Below are 20,920 nucleotides of genomic sequence, written 5' to 3' on the forward strand. Positions count from 1 at the left end.
GGCGAGCTATAGGACTGTGCAAGCATTAGGGGTGTGGATAGAATTGATCTACTCCATCTATGTTTTTGATCATCTGAATCGGATCCAATTGAAGTCTTTGACAAAAACATGTTTATCTCAGCTTTTTGCTCAAAATGTTGCTTTTTATGAAATACAAATATATTCGAGTGTTGATAAAAAGAAAGAATGCATGAAGCTAGAATAAACAAGTTTTTTTTGTTTGTTTAAAAGCAGAGTTTCTGTTCTTTCTTTTGATATTTTGCATGTTTAAATATTCATACAGAAAAATATTCTGGGGGCCATGATATTTTTGTGAAAATGATCAAAAAGGCTGGCGGTTGATGGAAACTTTTAAAGTCAGAGTTAAATCAAATGTGTAGTATATACACATGCAAATAGTTTTGTTATATAAATGTTTATGCAGTCAATCGATACAACTGTACTACTGTGGCTTACAGCCAGTAAACACCAATACTAAATCATAGCATTTTCAGTTCTTTTTAACTAACATTTTGATCTTCAGTATGTATTTATGAATTATAGGGGTTTTGTCCGGCTGACCACAAAGCTTTAAGGAAAGGTTTAGTACATGTTCGTATTGTTTTTCCATCATTCTGTTATTCTACTGCATTAGACGTGATCCAGGCAGATGTAGCAGAAGTGAGTCTCTGTTCTGTTCTTATCAATACATGCTGCCATCCTAGTACAGGAAAAACATGTTTTAGGGCCTAAAACATCTTGCATTCTAGTTAATTCATGTGGTTCACACAATCCTTTCCCAGAGCATCACCATCAGAAACATTTTGAAGTGATGCATAACATCCTTGCATGAACTCAATTTGACTCAAACTACTTTTAAATCCAAAAGACCCGAAAGAAGCTTAAAATCGCCAGAACTCCGATAAACAGCTGTGAAAAGAGTTGAACACAGTTTGAATAGGGGAAAGGAAGCTGAAGTCCACTCCTGTATCAGTGGAGCAGCTTGATAAGAAAAAGTTCCAGGCTCAAACTAAAGTTTGAGAAGCCTTCATCAGCAATGCGAGATAGAGATGGTAATGCACTGTGGACTGCTTCTTTCTCAAGCTCAGTGTGGGCTCTATATTGCTCCAGGATCGTCATGTGACCAATACAAACCGTATGCATTTTGAATGAGTATTGTATAAGATTCCTGTAGAGAAAAACAAATGATAAAATGTCTCTGATGGTGATGGTGTGGGTGAAATCCAATATCCAAGCCATCCATAAACGCAAAGTTTGAATGGGGGTTGTTCATAAAAACCTGCGTAATATGGGTTCGGACTGTTAAGCAAGTTGTATGGTTAATCAGTGTGAATTGTTCTTTTTGTATTGAAACAGGTTGCATATTAGGTCACCTTTATTGCCCCTCAAAAGTGTAAATGTAAGCCTAATGACGCTTTGTGTTTTCCTTCTAATTGCTAGTAAAATGTGTAACGAGAAGCTAAAACCCATCTACACAAATGAGATTTTAATTTAACCTGTATGTCTTATCTGAAACCTGACAAGCTGATACATTCCTCAGATAATTCCAGAGGGCCTACAATAACTTGTATTCTATTTCACAAACACAATTTTGTTTTGTTTTATATAAAAAAATGTAAATGTACATAAAAACGAGCTAAAAATATATTAAAATCGAGTGAAGTTGAAATTAAATCACAACAATAATTTATCGTTAATCACTTTGCTAAGAATGTACATGGAAACTAATGTAAATGTTAAGGCTTCCAGCGTGTGATGAAACACCATGGCAACAACAGAAATCATTGTGGACCTTGTCATGCTCCCGGTAAAGGTTATTCATACAGAAGTCTAATACAATTACACCGCAAATGCCACAAGCTAAAAGAGCAAACTGAACAGAAGATAACAAACAAACACTCTTTGAAGCAAGTGGAAAGTTTATTTAAAGAGAATAAAACATCTGAGATGACGAGAGACATGACATTTCCTATTGGAAAGGGAATTTAGAAGATCTCTTCATCCAATATAATTGCTGCCGCTCTAAAGAATCTTTGAAGAGCAAGTCTTTAAACGCTAGTGCCATCGTCATACTTAATAACATCCTCTGTCTGAAAAAGAAAACATGAGCTTTAATCAAACCTTAGTTAACTTAAATAACTGTATTCAATAGGACAAACACCCAGAATCCTGATTTGATCTGTCTGTCATGGTGAAAAACCACTTAGTTACATTTATTTAGCTTTCCCACTGGTGGATTTATCTTGTTTTAAGCATATTGGTCGACTTTTTTGTTTGTCAAATTTACAAATTTTGTTACAAATTTCCTTTTTAGGTGAACTATCCCTTTAAGGACAAAAACATCCCCATTGAAACCCATTAAAATGTTTAGTGTTTCAATTTTAATTCTAACGCTTTGATTTTCTAGCAGTTTTAGAGTTAAACATAAACATTATATATATGTTTCCCGGGAGAGAAATTAAGTACAATTTACCTTGATTTTCAAATTCAAGCAGTTCACATACTTTTTCTTGCCAATTTTCATAAAGATAAACCTCTATAACTTTTTTTTTTGCACTTTTTTTTTTTTTACTTCAACAATAATCTTGTGACGCACAAAGGTAAATGTAAAGTTTAACCATTTTCATAAATAAATAAACTTTATTACACTGCAAACATTTCTATGGTTGAAACGTATAAAAGGACAGAATGGTCAGTGCTCTCACCAGCTTTTGACATAGTTGTGCCGGGGAGCGCTGGGAACAGCAGGATGTGGCCAAGTGAACCCATGCTTGTGCCCGCGTCTCACTTCTCTCACTCTGTATCCTGCAGGAAATAAAGCATTGATGATCAAGAGTTTTGTACTGATCTGCAACCAGCTCATTCCTTTCAAATCCCCTGTTGTTAAATAACATCCACTGATGATGATGATCTAGTCTGACTGTAACTTACAGAGTTTTGAACGCAGGCAAATCCAGTATGAAGTACTTACTGCGAGCAAGTGTCATCCAACTTGGACAGAAGTGCTGTAGTCTTTTTCAATTTACTCTCCTGTTCGATAAAAGTTGAGAGAGAGAGAGAGAGAGAGAGAGAGAAGAGAATAGTTTGGCCAGTAATACAACCCTTAAAATAAAAAAAATAAAACATATTTTTTTTTTCTTGTCAATGTTCAAAGTCAAGCAGCGGGAGAGAAGATGAGAGAGTCAATGTTTGACAGTTCGGGCCTTGGTTAGCACCCAGTGAGTACAAAGAGCACCATGTCACTCGAAATTAATTGAAATCTCAACAACACTCTCAGTTGGTGAGTGAACTTCAATTGTGCATGTTAATGATGTGCATACATTCTCTGGTTACAGATGCAGTTTAAATCCTTCAATTAGATGTTCACACCAGCAACTCCTCACTTCGCCATTTACTCTAAAGGGAAAAGCAGTGAGCGAGCAGATAATTGGAGGATCTGCAAGAGAAAACTGAAAGGCTAAATTAACCAAACGGGCACACGCTTTTGATCAGGTTACCTGTGGGATTTTGACATCACAGTTAAGCATTAAAAAAAGAAGTGCTCATTGAGCTCCAATTATAGCATTAAAATAGGATTTCATGAAGGTAATTTTACTCGAGCATTCTTATGAAATGGCGTGTGCCTCAGCTCAATTTTTCATGTGATTTCAACTTGTAGGCTATTATTGCCAAGAGAACCAATCCATCCGTGTAACATCTCAGCCCTGGTGAGAGCTCCAAACAATATGATGCCAATTTCAAAACCGAGATGACTCTTCAAAGCAAAATTAAGTCACCTGTTGTCAAGTCAGAGAGTGGCATTGTGCTGGCAAATCATCTAGACATGCATCAAAAAAGATCGAAGCCTCTCACAATAGCCTCCTACCCAGGGTTTTTAGCAATCTTACAGTCATACAAGCACAAAAAAACCCATGAAAGGCTTTGTTGTGTAATTCAAAAAACAAAAACCTGCTGCTAAGCACAACACATGAAACAACGTTACAAAACAAAGATCTCCTGTCGTAAATCAGAGACTGGTAAATCATGTCAGTTTCAGGAAGCATATATCAATGTCGTCTCACCTTCTCTTTTAAACATGCTGTGGCATCAGCAGATGAGCAGCAGGCTGTTACCATGTTCTTAATTCGATCGATGACGGTCGTCAGCACAGGCAGAGAAATGGAGGCATGTTTGACTCCAGTCAGAAACAAGTATCTGGAAACATGCACACATACATGCTTTTGTTCTCATTCATACACTGACTTTAGGAAACATGCTGTTTCGTAAATGCCCTGCTGTTGAACACAACATGACATTTTTCCTTTTCAATGGCCACTACTGTACATGTATGTTCTGAGGGCAGAGCAGGAGCAGAAATCTTCAGCCAACCAGCAGGAATCTGCTAGACCTCAATGTGTTTCGGAAAATAGTCTCCATAGGAGGCTCTGATCACTTCACTGTAGGTTTCTGTTGTAAAACTAGGACAGGGGGTTTTCAAATTGGAGTCCATAAGAGGGTTCTCTCCATGGACAATTTATATACATTTCATTTTCTTATAAACATTTTAGGGTTGTCAAAGTCACTGTAAAATAGCCCTGGAGCCACATTTATAACAGCAAAATGCTGGGTCTTTTAGGAAGGGGGCATTTCCCAACCCCCACAGTCCCATCGGTTGCACTTTATTTTACAGTACGTGTACTTACAGTGTACTTACCTTAGAAAGTACTGGTTAATATAAGGTAACTACATGGGTTAAGGTTGGGTTCAGGGTTAATACCTAGTTATTGTAATTACTATAATAAGTACATCGTTTGTACATTGGGGACAGGACTGTAAAATAAATAATAAAGTGCCACCGCCCCATGCAATACTCTTTAATCCACGCACTTCACCTAATTTGAATTGAAGTTTTAGTTATTTTCCTATGTGCTTTTTCATTTTTAGTAGTTTTATCTTTTGTTAATATTTTCTAATAATTTCTAATTATTTCTAATAATTTTCAGACTTTTTAAAAAAAATTATTCCAGTTTTAGTTTTAGTAAATTAGTACTTCAACTTCAATTTATTTATTTCAGTTACTTTCCAAGGCAACAATTGTAATTTTTTTCATTTAATTTCTTTAAGCTTAGGTTTATCTTCAAGTATTTATATTTTATTTTTGCTTCATATTAATTACTGAAAACGATTTTGAATAGTTTGAGCTTTAGTTAAATATAAGAGCACTGTATATAACTAGTGTAGTTGAAAAAAAAGCATGAAATACATGGAACACATGACATCTATTGAGAATTGAATTATCATAGAAGCTCAACAAGTATGAAATGATGGTAAACTTTATTAACTATAAGAAACTTTGCAACTGCATGTCAACTAACTCATACATTTGAAAGTACATGTCAACTAGCTCTCATTAGATTATTAGTGGACTGTTAGGTTAGGGTCAGTAGAATAGGTTGACATGTAGTTGCAAACTTATACTGTAGTCAGTTGAATGCCTGTTGTGGGACCGTCAAAATAAAGTGTTAGCGAGTTTTGAGTTTTGGTGGCATGATGACTCAAAATAATGTATTTATACATTTAAAGTCGGATTTTCTGAAGACATTCAAAGTGTTATGTTACACCACTAGGGGGTACAGTTGGGCAGTGTAAGGACTTTAGAAGGAGAGTCTATTACTATGCTTTTAATTATTATTGGTCTTAAATTAATAATAATGAAAACGTACATACTTATCTCATTTCTGACTGAGCACCCTATCGCACATTAATTTCACTTGCATACACTCAGAAGCCACAATACATGACCTAGTATTAGCCCCCCCCGAAGCACTGTGAAAATGTCACCTTTAATGACACCAGGCCTCAAGGTAAACTCAGCAGAACTTGCTAGCACACATTCAGATCCAACGTGAGTGGCCCATCTAATTACAGTCCAAGATAAATTAAACATAGGCTTCTGTGCACGGCTGTCTGCTCCTCAGCAAGAGTTCATTCTTTCTTGTCCACCCAGGCACACAAGTGACTTCACAAGCCTCATTCATCACAGCATGCAGTGCATACCGGCTACATTTTCACTAAATGAGAAAGGCATAAGGTGCTGATCAGAAAACAGCCATAACGCACTCCAGCGAATGAAGCTGACCATCATGGGAGAGAAAAGGTCCAAAATTTCAGATCTTTGTTTGAGGGTAACCTGTTCTAATGTTTGGTGCTCCAGGCAAGCATAATTTGCATGACAATGATTGTTAGTCTGCAATGGAAAAATTGAAGTAGGGTCTGAAATGTTACATAGAAGAGAAATGGGTCTGTTCTGCATTATGTATTTAATCTGATCCCATCCGTTTTCAAAGGAATATATAAGACTCCATCACCTCAACTCCAATAATCTATAAAGTTTTGATTCATTCATGTTTGTAGGAAAAATTTAAGGTCCAGCCGTGTCCAGAATTCTCCAGGTACAAAATCTGTTTTACTTTCATTCTGATAACTGGGTAACTTAACTTTAGACGAGAAGGTGAACTTTTGAAACTATGTTTTGATGCACAGTTAGGCCTGGATTTCAGGTGGTTCTTGCAGCCCAAATAGATCTTTGGTTTGATCTGCCTGTGGAAAATGTATCATAATAGGCATTCTCGCGATATTCCTTTCCCCGATATTGTGATGTCTTCTCGAGCAAGAAAGAATGGACTTGTTGGATGATTTGCTGGAGGGGAAGCTACAGTATAAGATTATGAGGGCACACAAAAAAATTAAAAAAGATGTGCAAAGATAAATAATTTCTAATAAATGATTGCAATATTCCATAAAAAGAACAACAGAATTGTCCGATTTGATTTCATGGTGACTTTAAGCAAAAGTCTGAAGAGAGTTGTTTTGATCATTTGATCATATTCAGAGCCACACTATGAATAATACATAACTAGTTGTACTTTTGCCCTTTAATAGACTAGCTGAAGATCAGAATCAAGAGGATCGCATTCCGTTGTGTGTTGGAAAATGGGAACCTGGTGACTTTTCCCAGAGAACCTGTATTAAATCTGAGTGGGTCACTGTGAACGTGCAATATGCCAGTTATATAACTCAATATTGCATTAGCATTTACACAACATTTGGCAAGGCATATCAAAATAGTGTAGTGAGTGATGTCAGTCTTCCTTCAGCAAAATAGCAACAGACTTCGGCACATCATAATGAAATAAGCTGGCTAACATCGAAAATATAATTTCCAGATGACCTTTTCTTTAAGACACGCATGGTTCCCCTAGCACCAAATATTTGCTGAGTATTAAATAAGCACCTGTCAATCCCATGTGGTTGAACTTCCTCGCAGAGCTGGGATGAAACAGAATTGGCTACATGTGGATGCTGACGGGGTTGTCTTTTCAAGTCATCCACGCAAGGAAGTGTATCCAGGGCAGGTTTTCTGCAGCACTTCCGGAAATCCTCAGACATGGCATCCAGCTTGGATTCACTGCAGATATCTTTCTGAAAGCTTGTTAACTATTATGAAGGGAAAATAACAATAAATCAGGCTCTCCTGCTGAATTTCATGACAAATAAATTATATCAGAAAGCTCTGTCGAATTTCTCTCTGTTTGTTCCATGTGTACACTTTCTCTTGAAAAGAAAGTATCATCATTCTTGGTATTTTGATATAACAGCTGCACTTATATTTCATTTACTCTGAATTTGAATGACACATGATAATAATACAATTTAATTGAAGAGGAGCAGCAGATGTGATAAACAACATTATGCGACTGCTGGTATTAAAAAGAAAGAAAAAAAAAGTCCGAAAATCCCTATCAATTAGGAAGCAGTGACTATTATGTCTTCCAGTTGGTATGTTCTCCATCAGTTACTCATATCTTGTGAAGCAGAAGAGGAAAATGCACTGCCAGAAGGAAGGCTGGTCAAAAGAATTGCCCCAAGAGAGAATTGAAACGTTGTGATCCTCATTGTGGTTTGTTGAACATAACATCTGACCATTCTACTCACCTCTTCAATTATACATTCAGGTTGGGGCTGTAAACAGCATTTTTCGAGCCCAGACTGGAAACGACTAGATATGGCTGATGCATCCTCAAAGGACAGTCCAAGGAGATTTCCATAATATGCAGACAACCTATAAATATGATATAATTTAAATATGTAAAGCAACGTAAGTCCATTGTATGTATGTAAAAAAGCATGACACACTTCATTTACACGTTAGACCACAGGCAACTAAACAGTTAACACACATATTTGCATCATTATGGTTAGATTAAAAAAATAGAGAGGAGAAACAGCTGAAGTTTGGAAGGAAGTTTAGTTTTCATCCTCATGTTGTTCCAAACCCATATTTTTCGGTTCATGAAAAAACCCCAGAGCAAACGAGTTTGAAAGAGAATGCGTAAATAATGATGACAGAATTTTCTTTTTTGGTGAACTGCTCCTCTAATGATGATGTGGTGCAAACCATGGTGTAATTACCCAAATTTGTAGGATTTCAGATTCACTTGGTTGTTGCAAACATTGGATAGAAACCTCAGAAAAATGTTGGAGCTTCCCATTTGGAATCTCTGTAAACAGACAGGATTTATAATTAGGTGTTTTACCAAAAATTCCACATCAATTTATCAAAACTATGATAATAATCATTATGATGAATGGTCATCACCAAAATGATTATCATAGTTTTGATCATCATTGGTGTTTTGACCTGCAAAAATGTAACTGATTTGAACTGAATGATATCATTATAATAATCACCATTATCCTCATAATCATCTTATTCCATTCCGTATATTTCTGCACCCCCCCTAGACAAATTGCTAGACAAAACCAGACATGTTTCCCCCTTACACAACAAGTAAAATAATAGCTTTTTAAAGCAGCGTGGGCAGCAGAAAGCAGATTTTAGCTCAATAAACAGCGGATGCGAGTCTGCCGGCACAGGTTTTGTTTTGACAACAATATCGTGGAATCCTGTTTGTTCCTCACAATAGACATGGCAAGAGACTTCAGGCCATTTGATACCAAAAGCAGACACACAATGCACAATGATGATTATTAGTCTAATTCTGGCATAGCATTCTTTAGCTTCTATACGGTGGCATATGGTACTTATGTTTGATTGTCTTCAGACAATACATATAACAATAGCAACAAAGTGGGAGCAATTATGTTTCTGCAGCAAATAAGTGTGGCATTCAATCATCATCCAAAATGCAAGCACACTGTCTATCTCTTCCTATACCTAGTAATGACTTGGCCCATTTTGACTTGGAACTGGACATTAAAAAACAAAAACAAAAAATAAAACTGTCATAAATGATATTTCCAACTATGTAGAAAAAGTTGTTTTTAAGCCAATAAAGCAATAAGAGCCTATTGTTTTCTCTATTCTTGGGAACACATTATTTTACATTTTTCATCAGTTTCTAATTAGACAGCTTATTATGTAAAATTCATGCACTGTGAGTTAATGAATCCATCCCTGCAAAAAAACAAAAAAAAAAACAATAATTTGTCTTCATGCTGGTGCTGTTCCAGCTTGTGGACCAGCATAACCATTCTATACTGTACATTTTTGTATGTTTGGGTATATGCTGAAATATATTTGAGCAAATATGGATATTTGAGCGATGTTTTTATATATACATATTTATGTGCTTTCTAAGATATCGGCAATCAAAAAAACAATATCGGTCGACCACTAATTTGTATGTGTCTGAATTTGTCATACGCAAAATGCTTACTATTAACTGCTGTCAGGTACGCTAAAATGTATTACTACTGACAGCACGGTACTCCACATGCAAACACATACCATTAGTAATGACAGCAAACCTTATGCTAAAGACCAGCATCCAAAGCACAGCTTATGCTAGTTGAAAAGAGATAGCCTAAAGTATTCTGATCAACAACTCACAGGTTGACAAGAGTTGAATAATATTTTTAAGTAGAGAGGGGCTTGTTTAGTTATAATTAGTTATATAAAAAGTCCTTGTGTGAAAAAAAAAGAAGCAGAATAATGTTCTTGTATATCAGACAGTAATAGTTTTATTTCACTCAGGTAATTTTATAATACTGTTTTACTCAGCATGGCACTCAATAAATGACTGATATTACCACAATTAATATAGGCCTATAAATTAATAATATCATTTCATATATAGTGCTGTGAAAAAGTGGGGGTTTGCCCCCTTGTTAAATATGATCAAAATTTGGCTGTCAAAAATAAATCTGCATTGTTAATCCTTTTGACATTTTGTTAAAAAAATTGCAAAATAAATAATTACCCATTTTAAGTGTTTACTGTCAAAAAAGCAAAAATGTTTTGTTTCATCTGACCATAGAACCCGAAATGAGTTGGAAAAAAGAATGAGACGGGTTCTATGTTAAGACGAGACGGGTTCTATGGTCAGATTTATTTCATAATGTCATATTAAATTATATTATGTCTGCGCCTAGTGAGGGGAAGTTGTTAAATTTGTCTTAGGCAGGAAACTCTATGTTTTCTAAGGTATAGCATGGCAGATCCATTTATATTGTTATAAAAATGAACTCTTTTATAAATAAGGCTCCTGATCTGAGCATGAGCTGATGTGGTGTATTTTTTATTTATTTAGAGGTGTTATATTTAGAGGTTTATATATTTATATATTTGTAGTAACAGTGACTCACAACTTAATCACAAACTAAACAGAGCCAGACATTGCATTTTTCATGTCTGAGCCATTTCTGGACAATGCAACCAAGTATCTATAATTAGTTTTTTCATAACCGTTTGACGGCCGTTCCCTGTCATTTGCGTGCCAGTTACTTCAGTTGTGACGTCAAATAATAATAGTCCTACAAGATGTCTAAGCTGAATAACAACTATTATCGTCGGAATGATATGCAGAATCTTAGTGTGTGTGTGTGCGTGTGATTGCAAATGACAAGATGATAAAGTATAACTAATTTGCTGTAGGCCATAATCAGCATTAGATAAACTGACCCAACATGCCACCCCAGGGTTTCCAATTAATGTAATCAGAAATGTGTGGTTCATACTACCTCTTGGAGAAAACAAGAGTTTTTGACAGCAGGGCGGCAACATCTTTCAGCCATTCTCACATGGTGCTGAGTAGCATTCAGAACAAAGCCTGCTGGGATGTTTCTATGCCTCCGGGCAAACTCATACACATACCTGAGAAAGAGAAAATAATGACTTTGACGTCAATATGGAAAATCAAAGCCCTCCAAGTCGTGAGTCATAAAGATGACACGATATTCTGCTCCTTAGTAGTAACTTCTGATCAGAAATCAAAGCCTCTAAATGTGTTTCTTTGATTTAATCCTATCAAAACAGAACATAATCCTCATGTTCACTCACCGGTGGGGGTGTGCTGTCACCAAAATATCTTATTATGCTCCCAAGGCTTAATTTAGAACAAAATAATGAATGTGACTAAAACATTTCAGCTTCATTATGTAGATCTTTTTTGAAGAGAGGTAAGAAACTAAGCAAGAATTGTATGAACTAAAAGGGTTTAGTCATGTTGTGGGTTTTTTTTTTGTGTTTTTTTTTGTAAGCAAAACAAATGTAATGACATGATGTTGTATAAGTGATTTAGATGTTAGGAAAAATAGAAAAAGATAGAGAAGATTTACATTCTTTCATGTTAAAATTATAAAACACAAATTATGACTGTTTAATATTATAGCTGTGAAAGAAGATTAAAAAATCAATTGATTAATCTTTATATTTAGTAGAAAACTTCTTAGTGAATTTGATTTAAAAGGAATGGATCTTGTGTCACAGTGTCGATGAATGGACCCTTGAGCTTGACTAATGGGACTGTGGGTACAGAAAAAAAAACTGATTTATTAACACTATTCTATCGCATTTTTACGGCATAACAAAAAAAAAAAGCAGGGATTAGGTTTTAAGCCAGGTCTACTAAAACACCTTTTGATGTATAGAATTATTTGTTATATATAAATTAAAGCTTCAATGCGTTAACAATAGGCACATATCTTCCCTCACTATTAATGCAACCACAATCAGAGGACAGATATAACAGCAAAAAAGCAATTAACACATTATTTATTTCAGGACTGAGTCTTCTAAGTGCCATTAAAGGTGAACTATGTAAGATTTTTGAAGTAAAATATCCAAAAACCACTAGGCCAGTGTTATATATTTTGTTCAGTTGAGTACTTAGAATATCTCAAATCTTTCCAACTATTTGTAAATCGTGAGAAATTGCTATTTTAACCAAGGAACCAAGACGTGTGAGCTATGCGTTTGAGGGAGTCGCCTGTCAAATGCGTCATATCTGCGTTACCCTCGGTTTCCGGTTTTATTTAGAAGAAACGCTGTACTCTCACTGCAGTGTGAACAATAGCAGTGTGTCATAGCAGCCGCCGAGCGAACGTCATAACTTCCTTTTCAACACACTCAGATATATCTAATACGATAAACAGAGTTGCGTTACCTCATACTCATGACTGGAAAAGATGAAGTGGCGCCGGCGACCGTGTCATAATAAAAGTCCCGCCGGCGACTATGCCATAATTACAGTCCCGCTCTTCAATCGCTCCTGCGGCCTTGCTCAGCTCCACAACACTCGTCCTGCTCTGCTTCATACTACAGTGATGTTAATAATCGCATCCATGAACATGATTTCTGCCCGAGTCCTATCCTGACTCTTTTCCACCGGCTGAGGTGAAGACCACATGTCCCAAGATTCTGCGCTCAAACGTGGCATCATTAAACTACACCTTTGTTTTGAACAGGCAACCTCTAGTGGACGGAAAAGTTACATAGTGTAGCTTTAAAGCCAAAAAAATTCTCTATTATTACTCAAATCTACTTTGAATGGAAGTTCTGATCAAAACCAGCCTAACTAGCAATTATCACTTCTACCTGTCTATTAGCCCATTTGTCTTTCCAGAGCAAAAAAAAGGGAGAATAGATTTGCCAAAGCATGTTCAACAAATATGGTTATATTGTCTCTAGATTCAAAGATAAATTGCACATAGTCAAACATGTTATTCATTTTCAAATGAACTCCCAGTAGAGAAACAAGACACTTGACATCCTGAAAATGTTCGAAAGTAGGCTATTACAGCTCAGAGGTTTAAGAACTGCGCTTGTGGCATCAGGATTAGGAATTCATGCAGGACATTTGGAAGCTTACATTTGTAAACTTTCAGCTCTCAGTTCCCATTCAGTCGGCCACGTTCAACGCCACGTCGATGACCTACGAATAAGAATCTCGCTAGAGAGGCCAATCTACTTCAAATGTAACTTAAACGAACCAATACACATCGGAATGCAATGAATGTGCTAGCTGCTCTGCCTCGCAGCACGGGTATAAAATGAGCAGCAGGTGCATTGTATCTTTAGTTTTTCACTTCGGAGCCGAGCGTTTATGTCTGCTCTTCTACATGAGTTGTTGGCTCTGAGACATTTCCTCCAAGACCTCAGAGGCCATCATGTTCTAGTTTGAACAGACAATACGTCGGTGGTGTCCTATATAAAACGGCAGGGGGGCCTGAGATGGTGCCCTCTATGTAGACTGGTGCATCAAGTTCTCTTATGGTCCCAGGGCAAACTACTCTTGCTCAGAGCAATGTTCATTCCTGGGGATGAAAATCTGGGGGCAGACATCCTGTCGAGGCAGGGGCTGAGGCCCAGGGAGTGGAGACTCCACCCCAAGACGGTGGAGTTAATCTGGAGAAGGCTCAGCCAAGTGGAAGTAGATCTGTTCGCCTGTCTAATTACAAACATTGAGAACAAACATTGTCCACTTTGGTTATTTCCCAGCTCCTCTGGGGCTGGATGCCATGGTGCAGACGTAGCCGAGGCAGCGTCTGTATGCATTTACCCCGATCGCTCTGCTCCCGGGAGTTCTAGAGAGGGTCCGTCGTGACGGGGTCAGTTTATTCCTGGTAGCCCTGTACTGGCCGGCCTGAGTTTTGTTTGTTTTCAGACATAATAGCGCTCCTAACAGGCGCATCATGGCAGATTCTGATCAGGAGGGACCTTCTTTGTCAAGCTGAGGGCTCAATACACCACCCTCGGCCGGAGCTGTGGAAGCTATGGGTCTGGCCCCTGAGGGGGACCAACTCCTATGTGCTGGTCTCTCAACCGAGGTTTTTGAGACCATCTTAAACTATAGACCTCCCTCCACGAGGAAACTGTACGCCTTAAAGTGGAATGTGTTTGCTTTATGGTGCAGAGAACTGCCCTGTTGCTTCAGTGCTGGAGTTCCTCCAAAGTCGTTTCTCTGATGGGCTTTACCCGTCCACACTTAAAGTCTATGTGGCAGCCATAGCTGCTTTCCACACACCTTTAAGTGATGGGCCTCTGGGGAAGCACCAACTAATCGTTCATGTCCTTTGTGGTGCTCGGAGGATGAGGCCTGTCGTCCAAACCAGAGTTCCTGTTTGGGACCTGGCAGTGGTTCAGTGTCAAAAGGTTATCCCTGGCACCCTTGGAACCCATCGACGAGGTGTCGGAGAAGTTTGTCTCTTTAAAAGTGGCCTCCTTGCAAGCTATCACATCCCTCAAGAGAGTTGGGGACCTGCAGGCACTATCTGTTGCTCCCTTTTTCCGCGAGTTCGCTCCTGGAAGAGTAAAGACCATTCTCCACCCTAGGCCGGGCTACATCTACTATTCCCTGTCTGGGCCTTGGATGCCTATGTACGTAGGTTCTCGGGTTGGAGGAAGTCGGACGAGCTGCTTGTGTGTTTTGGGTCACTTAAAAGTGATTTCCCTGCCTCTAAGCATACGATTAGCAGGTGGATTGTGGATTCTATTTCTTCAGTGTATGAGGAGCGCAATCTGCCTTCACCTCTCCTGATAAGAGCTCACTCGACTAGAGGAGGGGCATCCTCCAAAGCCCTGCTATCAGGGGTTTCCCTCCAAGAGGTCTGTAATGCTGCTTGCTGGGCCTCGCCACACACCTTATTCAGATATTATAGCTTGGATCTGCCCTCCACGCCGGGTGCTCATGTCCTGAGCTGTGCCTGACAAACTTCACACCAGGACAGGCACTAGTCAGTGTGGCACAGTGGGTATTTCGTTCCCCAAAATGTCACCTTCGACGCAGCCCGAGTTCACTCGAAAGGGAAGGTCTCGGGTTATGACTGTAACCCTTGTTCCCTGAGATGGGAGAGAGACACTATGTTCCTTTGCCACACTTCCTGAGTGCCTGAGAACGACTTGCTTCGATCTTTCAGAAGCTAACACTGTTATGTGCCGGCTCTCCTTTGTAGCTTCCGTGTACGCCACAACATCAGGATTGGACTAGTTCCACACATGCTTCAGATGCTATCCCGCTGGAGGCATTCTCCAAAGTGTCATCTTCGACACAGCATCTCATTCCCTTCTCAGGGAACAAGGGTTACAGTCGGAACCTGAGACATTTTCATTTATCATGGTATCTGCATACTGTTGGGTATCATGTTTCCAAGTAAATACAATACTTTTACTTTTTAGGTTTACTTTAGCTTAGTTAAAGTTTTTTTTTTTAAAGATTGAGAGAGAGAGAGAGAGAGAGAGAGAGAGAGAGAGAGAGAGAGAGAGAGAGAGAGAGAGAGAGAGAGAGAGAGAGAGAGAGAGAGAGAGAGAGAAATAGTCAATCATTTTTCTCATTTGATATAATTGGGATCCTTGAATATTTTCAGAAGGAAATGCTTAATTTGCAGATATGAAAAGTTTTCGGAAGATGCTGTTATTGTGTCTTTTATACTTGGGGGATATATTCTGACATATTGTTTCAAAGTTGTGATTAGTTAGTCAGAACAATTTGTACTTTTTATCTAAGGTTATTTCAAAAGGCTGTAAGTTTGTCTATTATCCCTTGTGTTTTTATTTCCACTTATGAATCCCAAATCACTGTGCCTTTGATAAGGACTCCAGTGGGACAAATCTCACCTGATAGAATAATTCTTCTCGTCTTTAGTGTACTCAGTGCAGATCTCCTCATTCGTGGGCTCAAGTAGGGAGGGCAGCTCATGTGCAGAGTACCGTAGTGAGGCCAGACAAAGTTTCCTATCATGACCCTGAAGTGTGCAGCACTGCTCAATGCCTGGATGTTTGGGGAATGGAGAGTCCTTTCCACATGACTTCTCAGAGATCTCTGTAGCCTTGGATAGAGATTACTATGTAAATAAAACGCAAGCAATAAAATACAAAAACTAAGGCATGCAAAACATACTGCAGTAAAGAGCTGACAAAATGAACATTTTTGTACAGTGAATTTGTCTAGAAAGTATGTCTTTACTGAGGTTTCATTGCAAATTAAATTATCATCGTTTCTCTGGTAAAGACATTTTAATTGGTGTGGAGACAATTGGATACATCATAAATTGTTATTGTGTGTACTATAAGTCTGCCATGTTTGAAGCCCATTGAAACAGTCCTTGAGTTTAGAATAGCAAATGCAATGCGAACAATCAGCCAGTTCAGATGAGGACATTTGTTCAAGTAATTATTTTTTAATGACATGAATGTAAGCTTTCCCTAGGCCTAGGGAAAGATACTGATACAATGAATGGAGCAGAGAGAAACTGCACCCACACCAACTAACATGCACTGTAATTAATTTGCATTAAAGTGTGCAGAGGATTGGGCCTGGAACTGACAACAGAATTGCAGGAATGTTTCTAGAGACGAGCTGGAGTTGCCTCCAGTAAAGATACATGTCATTATCTCCATGCACAAATTAAAGGACAGTTTTATTTGCATGTAAAATGTAAGAGGCTTGCATTGCATTGCCAAATAATGTAATTTCCTAACAAACATCAATGGAAACAAATGTACCCTTATGACTGGTTTTGTGGTCGAGGGTCACATATATGCTTTAATTTATAGAATTTTATCACATACATGTAACATTTTACTTTTTTCTTTTAAAGACGCAATATATGTTGATTTTTGTATTTTCTCACCTTTGTGATTATGGTTTCCAGGTTCACCATTTCAAGTAAGAGGGCTTTAGCCACTTCTTATTTTATTGGATTTTGGAGATAAAGGGCAAGAATCAATAGGGGTGGGCAGAGGGAATTAGATTGGGAAATGTTATGAGGCAGATTTAAACTCATATCATCTGCATAAGTGTGCATGTGTGCCAGCAGCCATGACACCGCTTTGATTCAAACATGCTTTTATATCAGCTAGAATAAAATTTCTCTTCAAAAATAGTATAAGTATATCATTAAAAAAGAATGCGCTAAATCACAAACTCCAAATAATGAATAAAATACCTCTCTCCCATCGCTAGTCAAATCCGTCTTATCAGAATTGACAGCCACTACAATGGGCTGACTAACAAACCACTGATGTACTTACAGAATTAAAATAAGTCAGGAACACATGAAAATGATGAAGATCAGGCCAGAGAGATTTCGTAAGATGGGCTTTAAATAAAGTCAGGCATAAAAAAAGCAGCCTGTCAATGTGAAGACCATCAACGGTGAACGACTTCTGCCAAGATGGGCTGTTAGTTAGAGATGTAATTAGGTTAACTACCTCCAGAACTTCCACAGTAATTAGAATGTGGTCACGAGTCTATTTGAGATAGACTTAAGATATGTTGTGCTACATCTAGCATGTGATTCTGTCTTTCTCAGTTTCTCTTCAATGTTCATGCCTTTGAAAGCACAGTCTGGAAGTAATTTATACAGAGTGTATACAATTAGCATATCCTACATTTAGCTATGGTAACTTTTGGTATCTTACAGCTATCATTAGCTCAGTCCTTTTAGATTTAACAGCGCTTGTATGCCATTTTAAATCCAGGGTATTTTGTTTAATTTGACACCTAGCACACTTTCCAGGTGACATCCTCATTTGCATATTCATGATGTCAATAACATTGATTGGACAAAGAGAGCTTGAAACGGGAACTTGTTTTATTAAGTGTGTATCCATCTGTGCACATGTCGCCAAGTAAACCCAGTCTGGCGGTTTTACGTTTTCTGATGCATGCAAAAGCAAAGGCAAATAATACAGTCACTGTTCAACATGTTTTTATTTGTCTCTCAGACACTGGAACTAACCACAGTATGAATGTTATAAATGTGACTGTACAAAAATGTATACATGGATATGTAATGAAATCAGCACTGTTTGGTTTAATCTTTCCTTCAGGAGCACTCAATTCTGAAAACATTCATCACGTGACTGATCACTTGCAGGTCAAATGTAGCAGACAGGGATAAATATAAGGTAAATTTCATGCTTTTCAGACCGCTCTAAAAATAAATCTCTCACTGGTAAAACATCTACTATACTGATGAAATAATTTATGTTGCTTGAAAAAAATATTTCTTCAGCAAGGTTACTTTTGAAAGACAGTCAGTGGTGAAAACTGCTTTTGGCCATCATAATTGGTGTATCCAACTTTTACAAATTCAAGTTTGGTTATGGAAACATTCAAATCTGAAGTTTTCTTGATGTTATTAGAATGTTGTTTTTTAAGGTTAGTATGACGCTCCTGAAACATTGGACCAGACAGTTAGGAGCATCAGTTCTGGGAACCAGGTCCGGTTGGGCCAATACGGCACAACTAACAAGACCTGCTCCTCGTCCTCCCTGACTTTGCTACCGGGACCAGCTGTGTGCCAGTGCGTCCATGCCGTGCGTCTGTTCCCTCAGTTAGGTAGTAGAACAGCTGGCAGTGCGACGTGTCCGGAGAGGCAAACAGGTCTACCTGTGCATCTCCAAAGCACCCCCAAATCAGCTGGACAGCCTGGGGATGGAGTCGCCACTCTCCCGGAAGCACAGGCTGTTGTGAGAGCTTGACGGCTGCACTATTGAGCAGGCCTGGGATGTGAATGGCACGAAGTGACCTCAGATGCTTCGGACTCCATAGGAGGAGATGGTGGGCGAGTTGCCACATGCGACAGGAGCGTAGACCACCTTGGTGGTTGATGTACGCAACGGTCGCAGTGCTGTCCATACGGACCAGTACATGCTTGACCTGTAGCATCCTTTTGAGGCGGCTCAGCACAAGACGCACTGCCAGCAACTCAAAGCAATTGAGGCCCTGTCAGACCTGAAACTGCATAACTGTAGTACGTAACCCCCCAGCCGGTGGCAGAGGCATCTGTGAAGACCACAGCATGCCTGGACACTTGTTCTAGGGGAACTTCTGCCCATAGAAACAAAGGGTCTGCCCACGGGCTGAAAGTTTGGCGACAGTGCGGGGTGATGTGCACCTGGTATATGCTGCTCTGCCTCGCCAATCCAGCTTCATACCGATATAAGAGATCCTCTTCACAGGGAAGAGTTTTCTCTTGTCCCAGTTGACCCGAAGACCCAGCAGGCTGAGGTGCCTGAGCACCATGTCTCTGTGTTCGAACAACTGCTCTCGCGAGTGAGCTAGAGTGAGCCAGTCGTTGAGGTAGTTGAGGATGCGAATGCCGTGTTCTCTCAGTATCTCAGTCTCGACTTTCGTAAAGACGTGAGACGACAGGGCCAGCCCGAAGCTTGTTAAGGGTCCGATTCAAAGTTCACAAGTCCAAGATTGGCCGTAACCCACCACCTTTCTTGGGTACAATGAAGTAGGGTAGCTGTAAAACCCTGTCTTCATATTGTCTGGAGGGTTCGATCACGTCCTTCACCAGTAGGACTTGGAACTCTTTCTGCAAGACAGGCATATCGCTGCTCCGCACATAAGTGAAGTGGATGCCCCTGAACTTGGGTGGACGGCGGGCGAACTGAATCGCAACCGAGTCTGATAGTGTGGATGAGCCAGCGGGATGGTCTAGGGAGCACTAGCCAGGCTCCCAGAGAGCGTACCAGCGGGACCAACGGCACCACAGATGGTACATGGAGGGGCAGCGAGGTGGAGAGCAGGGACCTCGAGAGGCATAGCATCCCGAACTGGGGTCTGAGTGTGCAGTGCAACACTTACCTGTCTGCACGGTTGGACAGAGGGTGCGTGAGAAGGCTCAAGCTGCTGTCCGCTGGCAACTGAAGATCAGGACGAGAGCTGCGAGGCATAGCATTGCACACTGTCATCCTCGCCTTCTTGAGGAGAGGGGAACAAGACCGGCTAGGCATAGTGTTGCACACGGTCATTCTCGTCCTCTTGCATAGAGGGGAACGAGAGCAGTGAGGCATAGCATCGAACACTGTCATTCTCAAACTCCTGAGACCCAGACTGCTCTTTCTTTGAAAATTTGGGTACCACTGGCCAGCGTTGGAGCAGTAAGAAAACAAAACAGAGAAAACCCTCTTTTGGCATTAAAAAAAAATACTTTGAGGATTTACCAAAAACAAGCAGTGAAAAAATTGTGCTGACAGGGTTATTTTTTGCGTCTGAACTGAGGTTTGCGCTAGTCAGTTTACTAGTATTTGTGTCATTATTTAATGCCCAAAAAGCATGTCTTAACCCATTTTGCACCTGTGCTGTTAGTAGATCACTCACACCTGATTATCAGCGGCTGTGCTGCTCTTGGTAGATTGCGTTGGTTATTATGGAAATGATCCGGCTACGTCGTCAGTAGATTGTGTGCAGTACTTTCCACTCCCATCTGCGCTTTTATAAAATTTCGGCCTCACGCTAATTTGCAATGTTTAGTAAATCTGGCCCTAAATCTCTCAAATCATTTACAGCACATACGCAAAGATTAGTATCATTTAAAATAATCTGGACTCTTATAGTTACTAAGTATGTATTAGTCTAGTTCACCAGGAAAATAACTTAATCACTGATTATGTTAAAGCGAAAGAAACACAAGAGTGTAAATGGTCTACGTATAGAGCATTTTCTTTCTTTATTGTTTTTAGAAAGGAGCTAAGTAAGTCAGATTGATTGCTAACCTTTTTGTTGAAATGATGGGTAAAAGGGGATTTCTAAACTTGCTCTGTTCTTTTTTGTATACCTCTCAATCAGAGAAAAGTGAATGGAGCTATTGTTCAAACTGTTCATGTTGTTCGAATTTAAGAAAA

The 20,920-nt window shown here is 39.1% G+C and overlaps 1 protein-coding gene across 3 annotated transcripts in view; it reads right to left on the minus strand.

Moving 5' to 3' along the window:
- Window positions 1-1,897: 1,897 nt before the first annotated feature.
- gc (GC vitamin D binding protein) overlaps window positions 1,898-20,920 on the minus strand; it is a 51,227-nt gene continuing 32,204 nt past the window's right edge. For 2 of the 3 annotated variants that reach the window (XM_079815060.1, XM_079815059.1), the window contains 9 exons: window positions 15,896-16,107; window positions 11,023-11,155; window positions 8,452-8,540; window positions 7,975-8,101; window positions 7,274-7,476; window positions 4,062-4,194; window positions 2,972-3,030; window positions 2,706-2,805; window positions 1,904-2,090 (listed from right to left, as the gene is read on the minus strand). In XM_079815060.1, coding sequence (XP_079671186.1) covers window positions 2,049-2,090; window positions 2,706-2,805; window positions 2,972-3,030; window positions 4,062-4,194; window positions 7,274-7,476; window positions 7,975-8,101; window positions 8,452-8,540; window positions 11,023-11,155; window positions 15,896-16,107 — 1,098 coding nt within the window. In that variant the 3' untranslated portion in view covers window positions 1,904-2,048. Of the gene's footprint in view, window positions 2,091-2,705; window positions 2,806-2,971; window positions 3,031-4,061; window positions 4,195-7,273; window positions 7,477-7,974; window positions 8,102-8,451; window positions 8,541-11,022; window positions 11,156-15,895; window positions 16,108-20,920 lie in introns of all 3 variants that reach the window. The other variant, XM_079815058.1, reaches the window with a different exon arrangement.

The sequence above is a fragment of the Gobio gobio genome (assembly GCF_949357685.1).
Source record: "Gobio gobio genome assembly, chromosome: 4".
NCBI lineage: Eukaryota > Metazoa > Chordata > Actinopteri > Cypriniformes > Gobionidae > Gobio > Gobio gobio.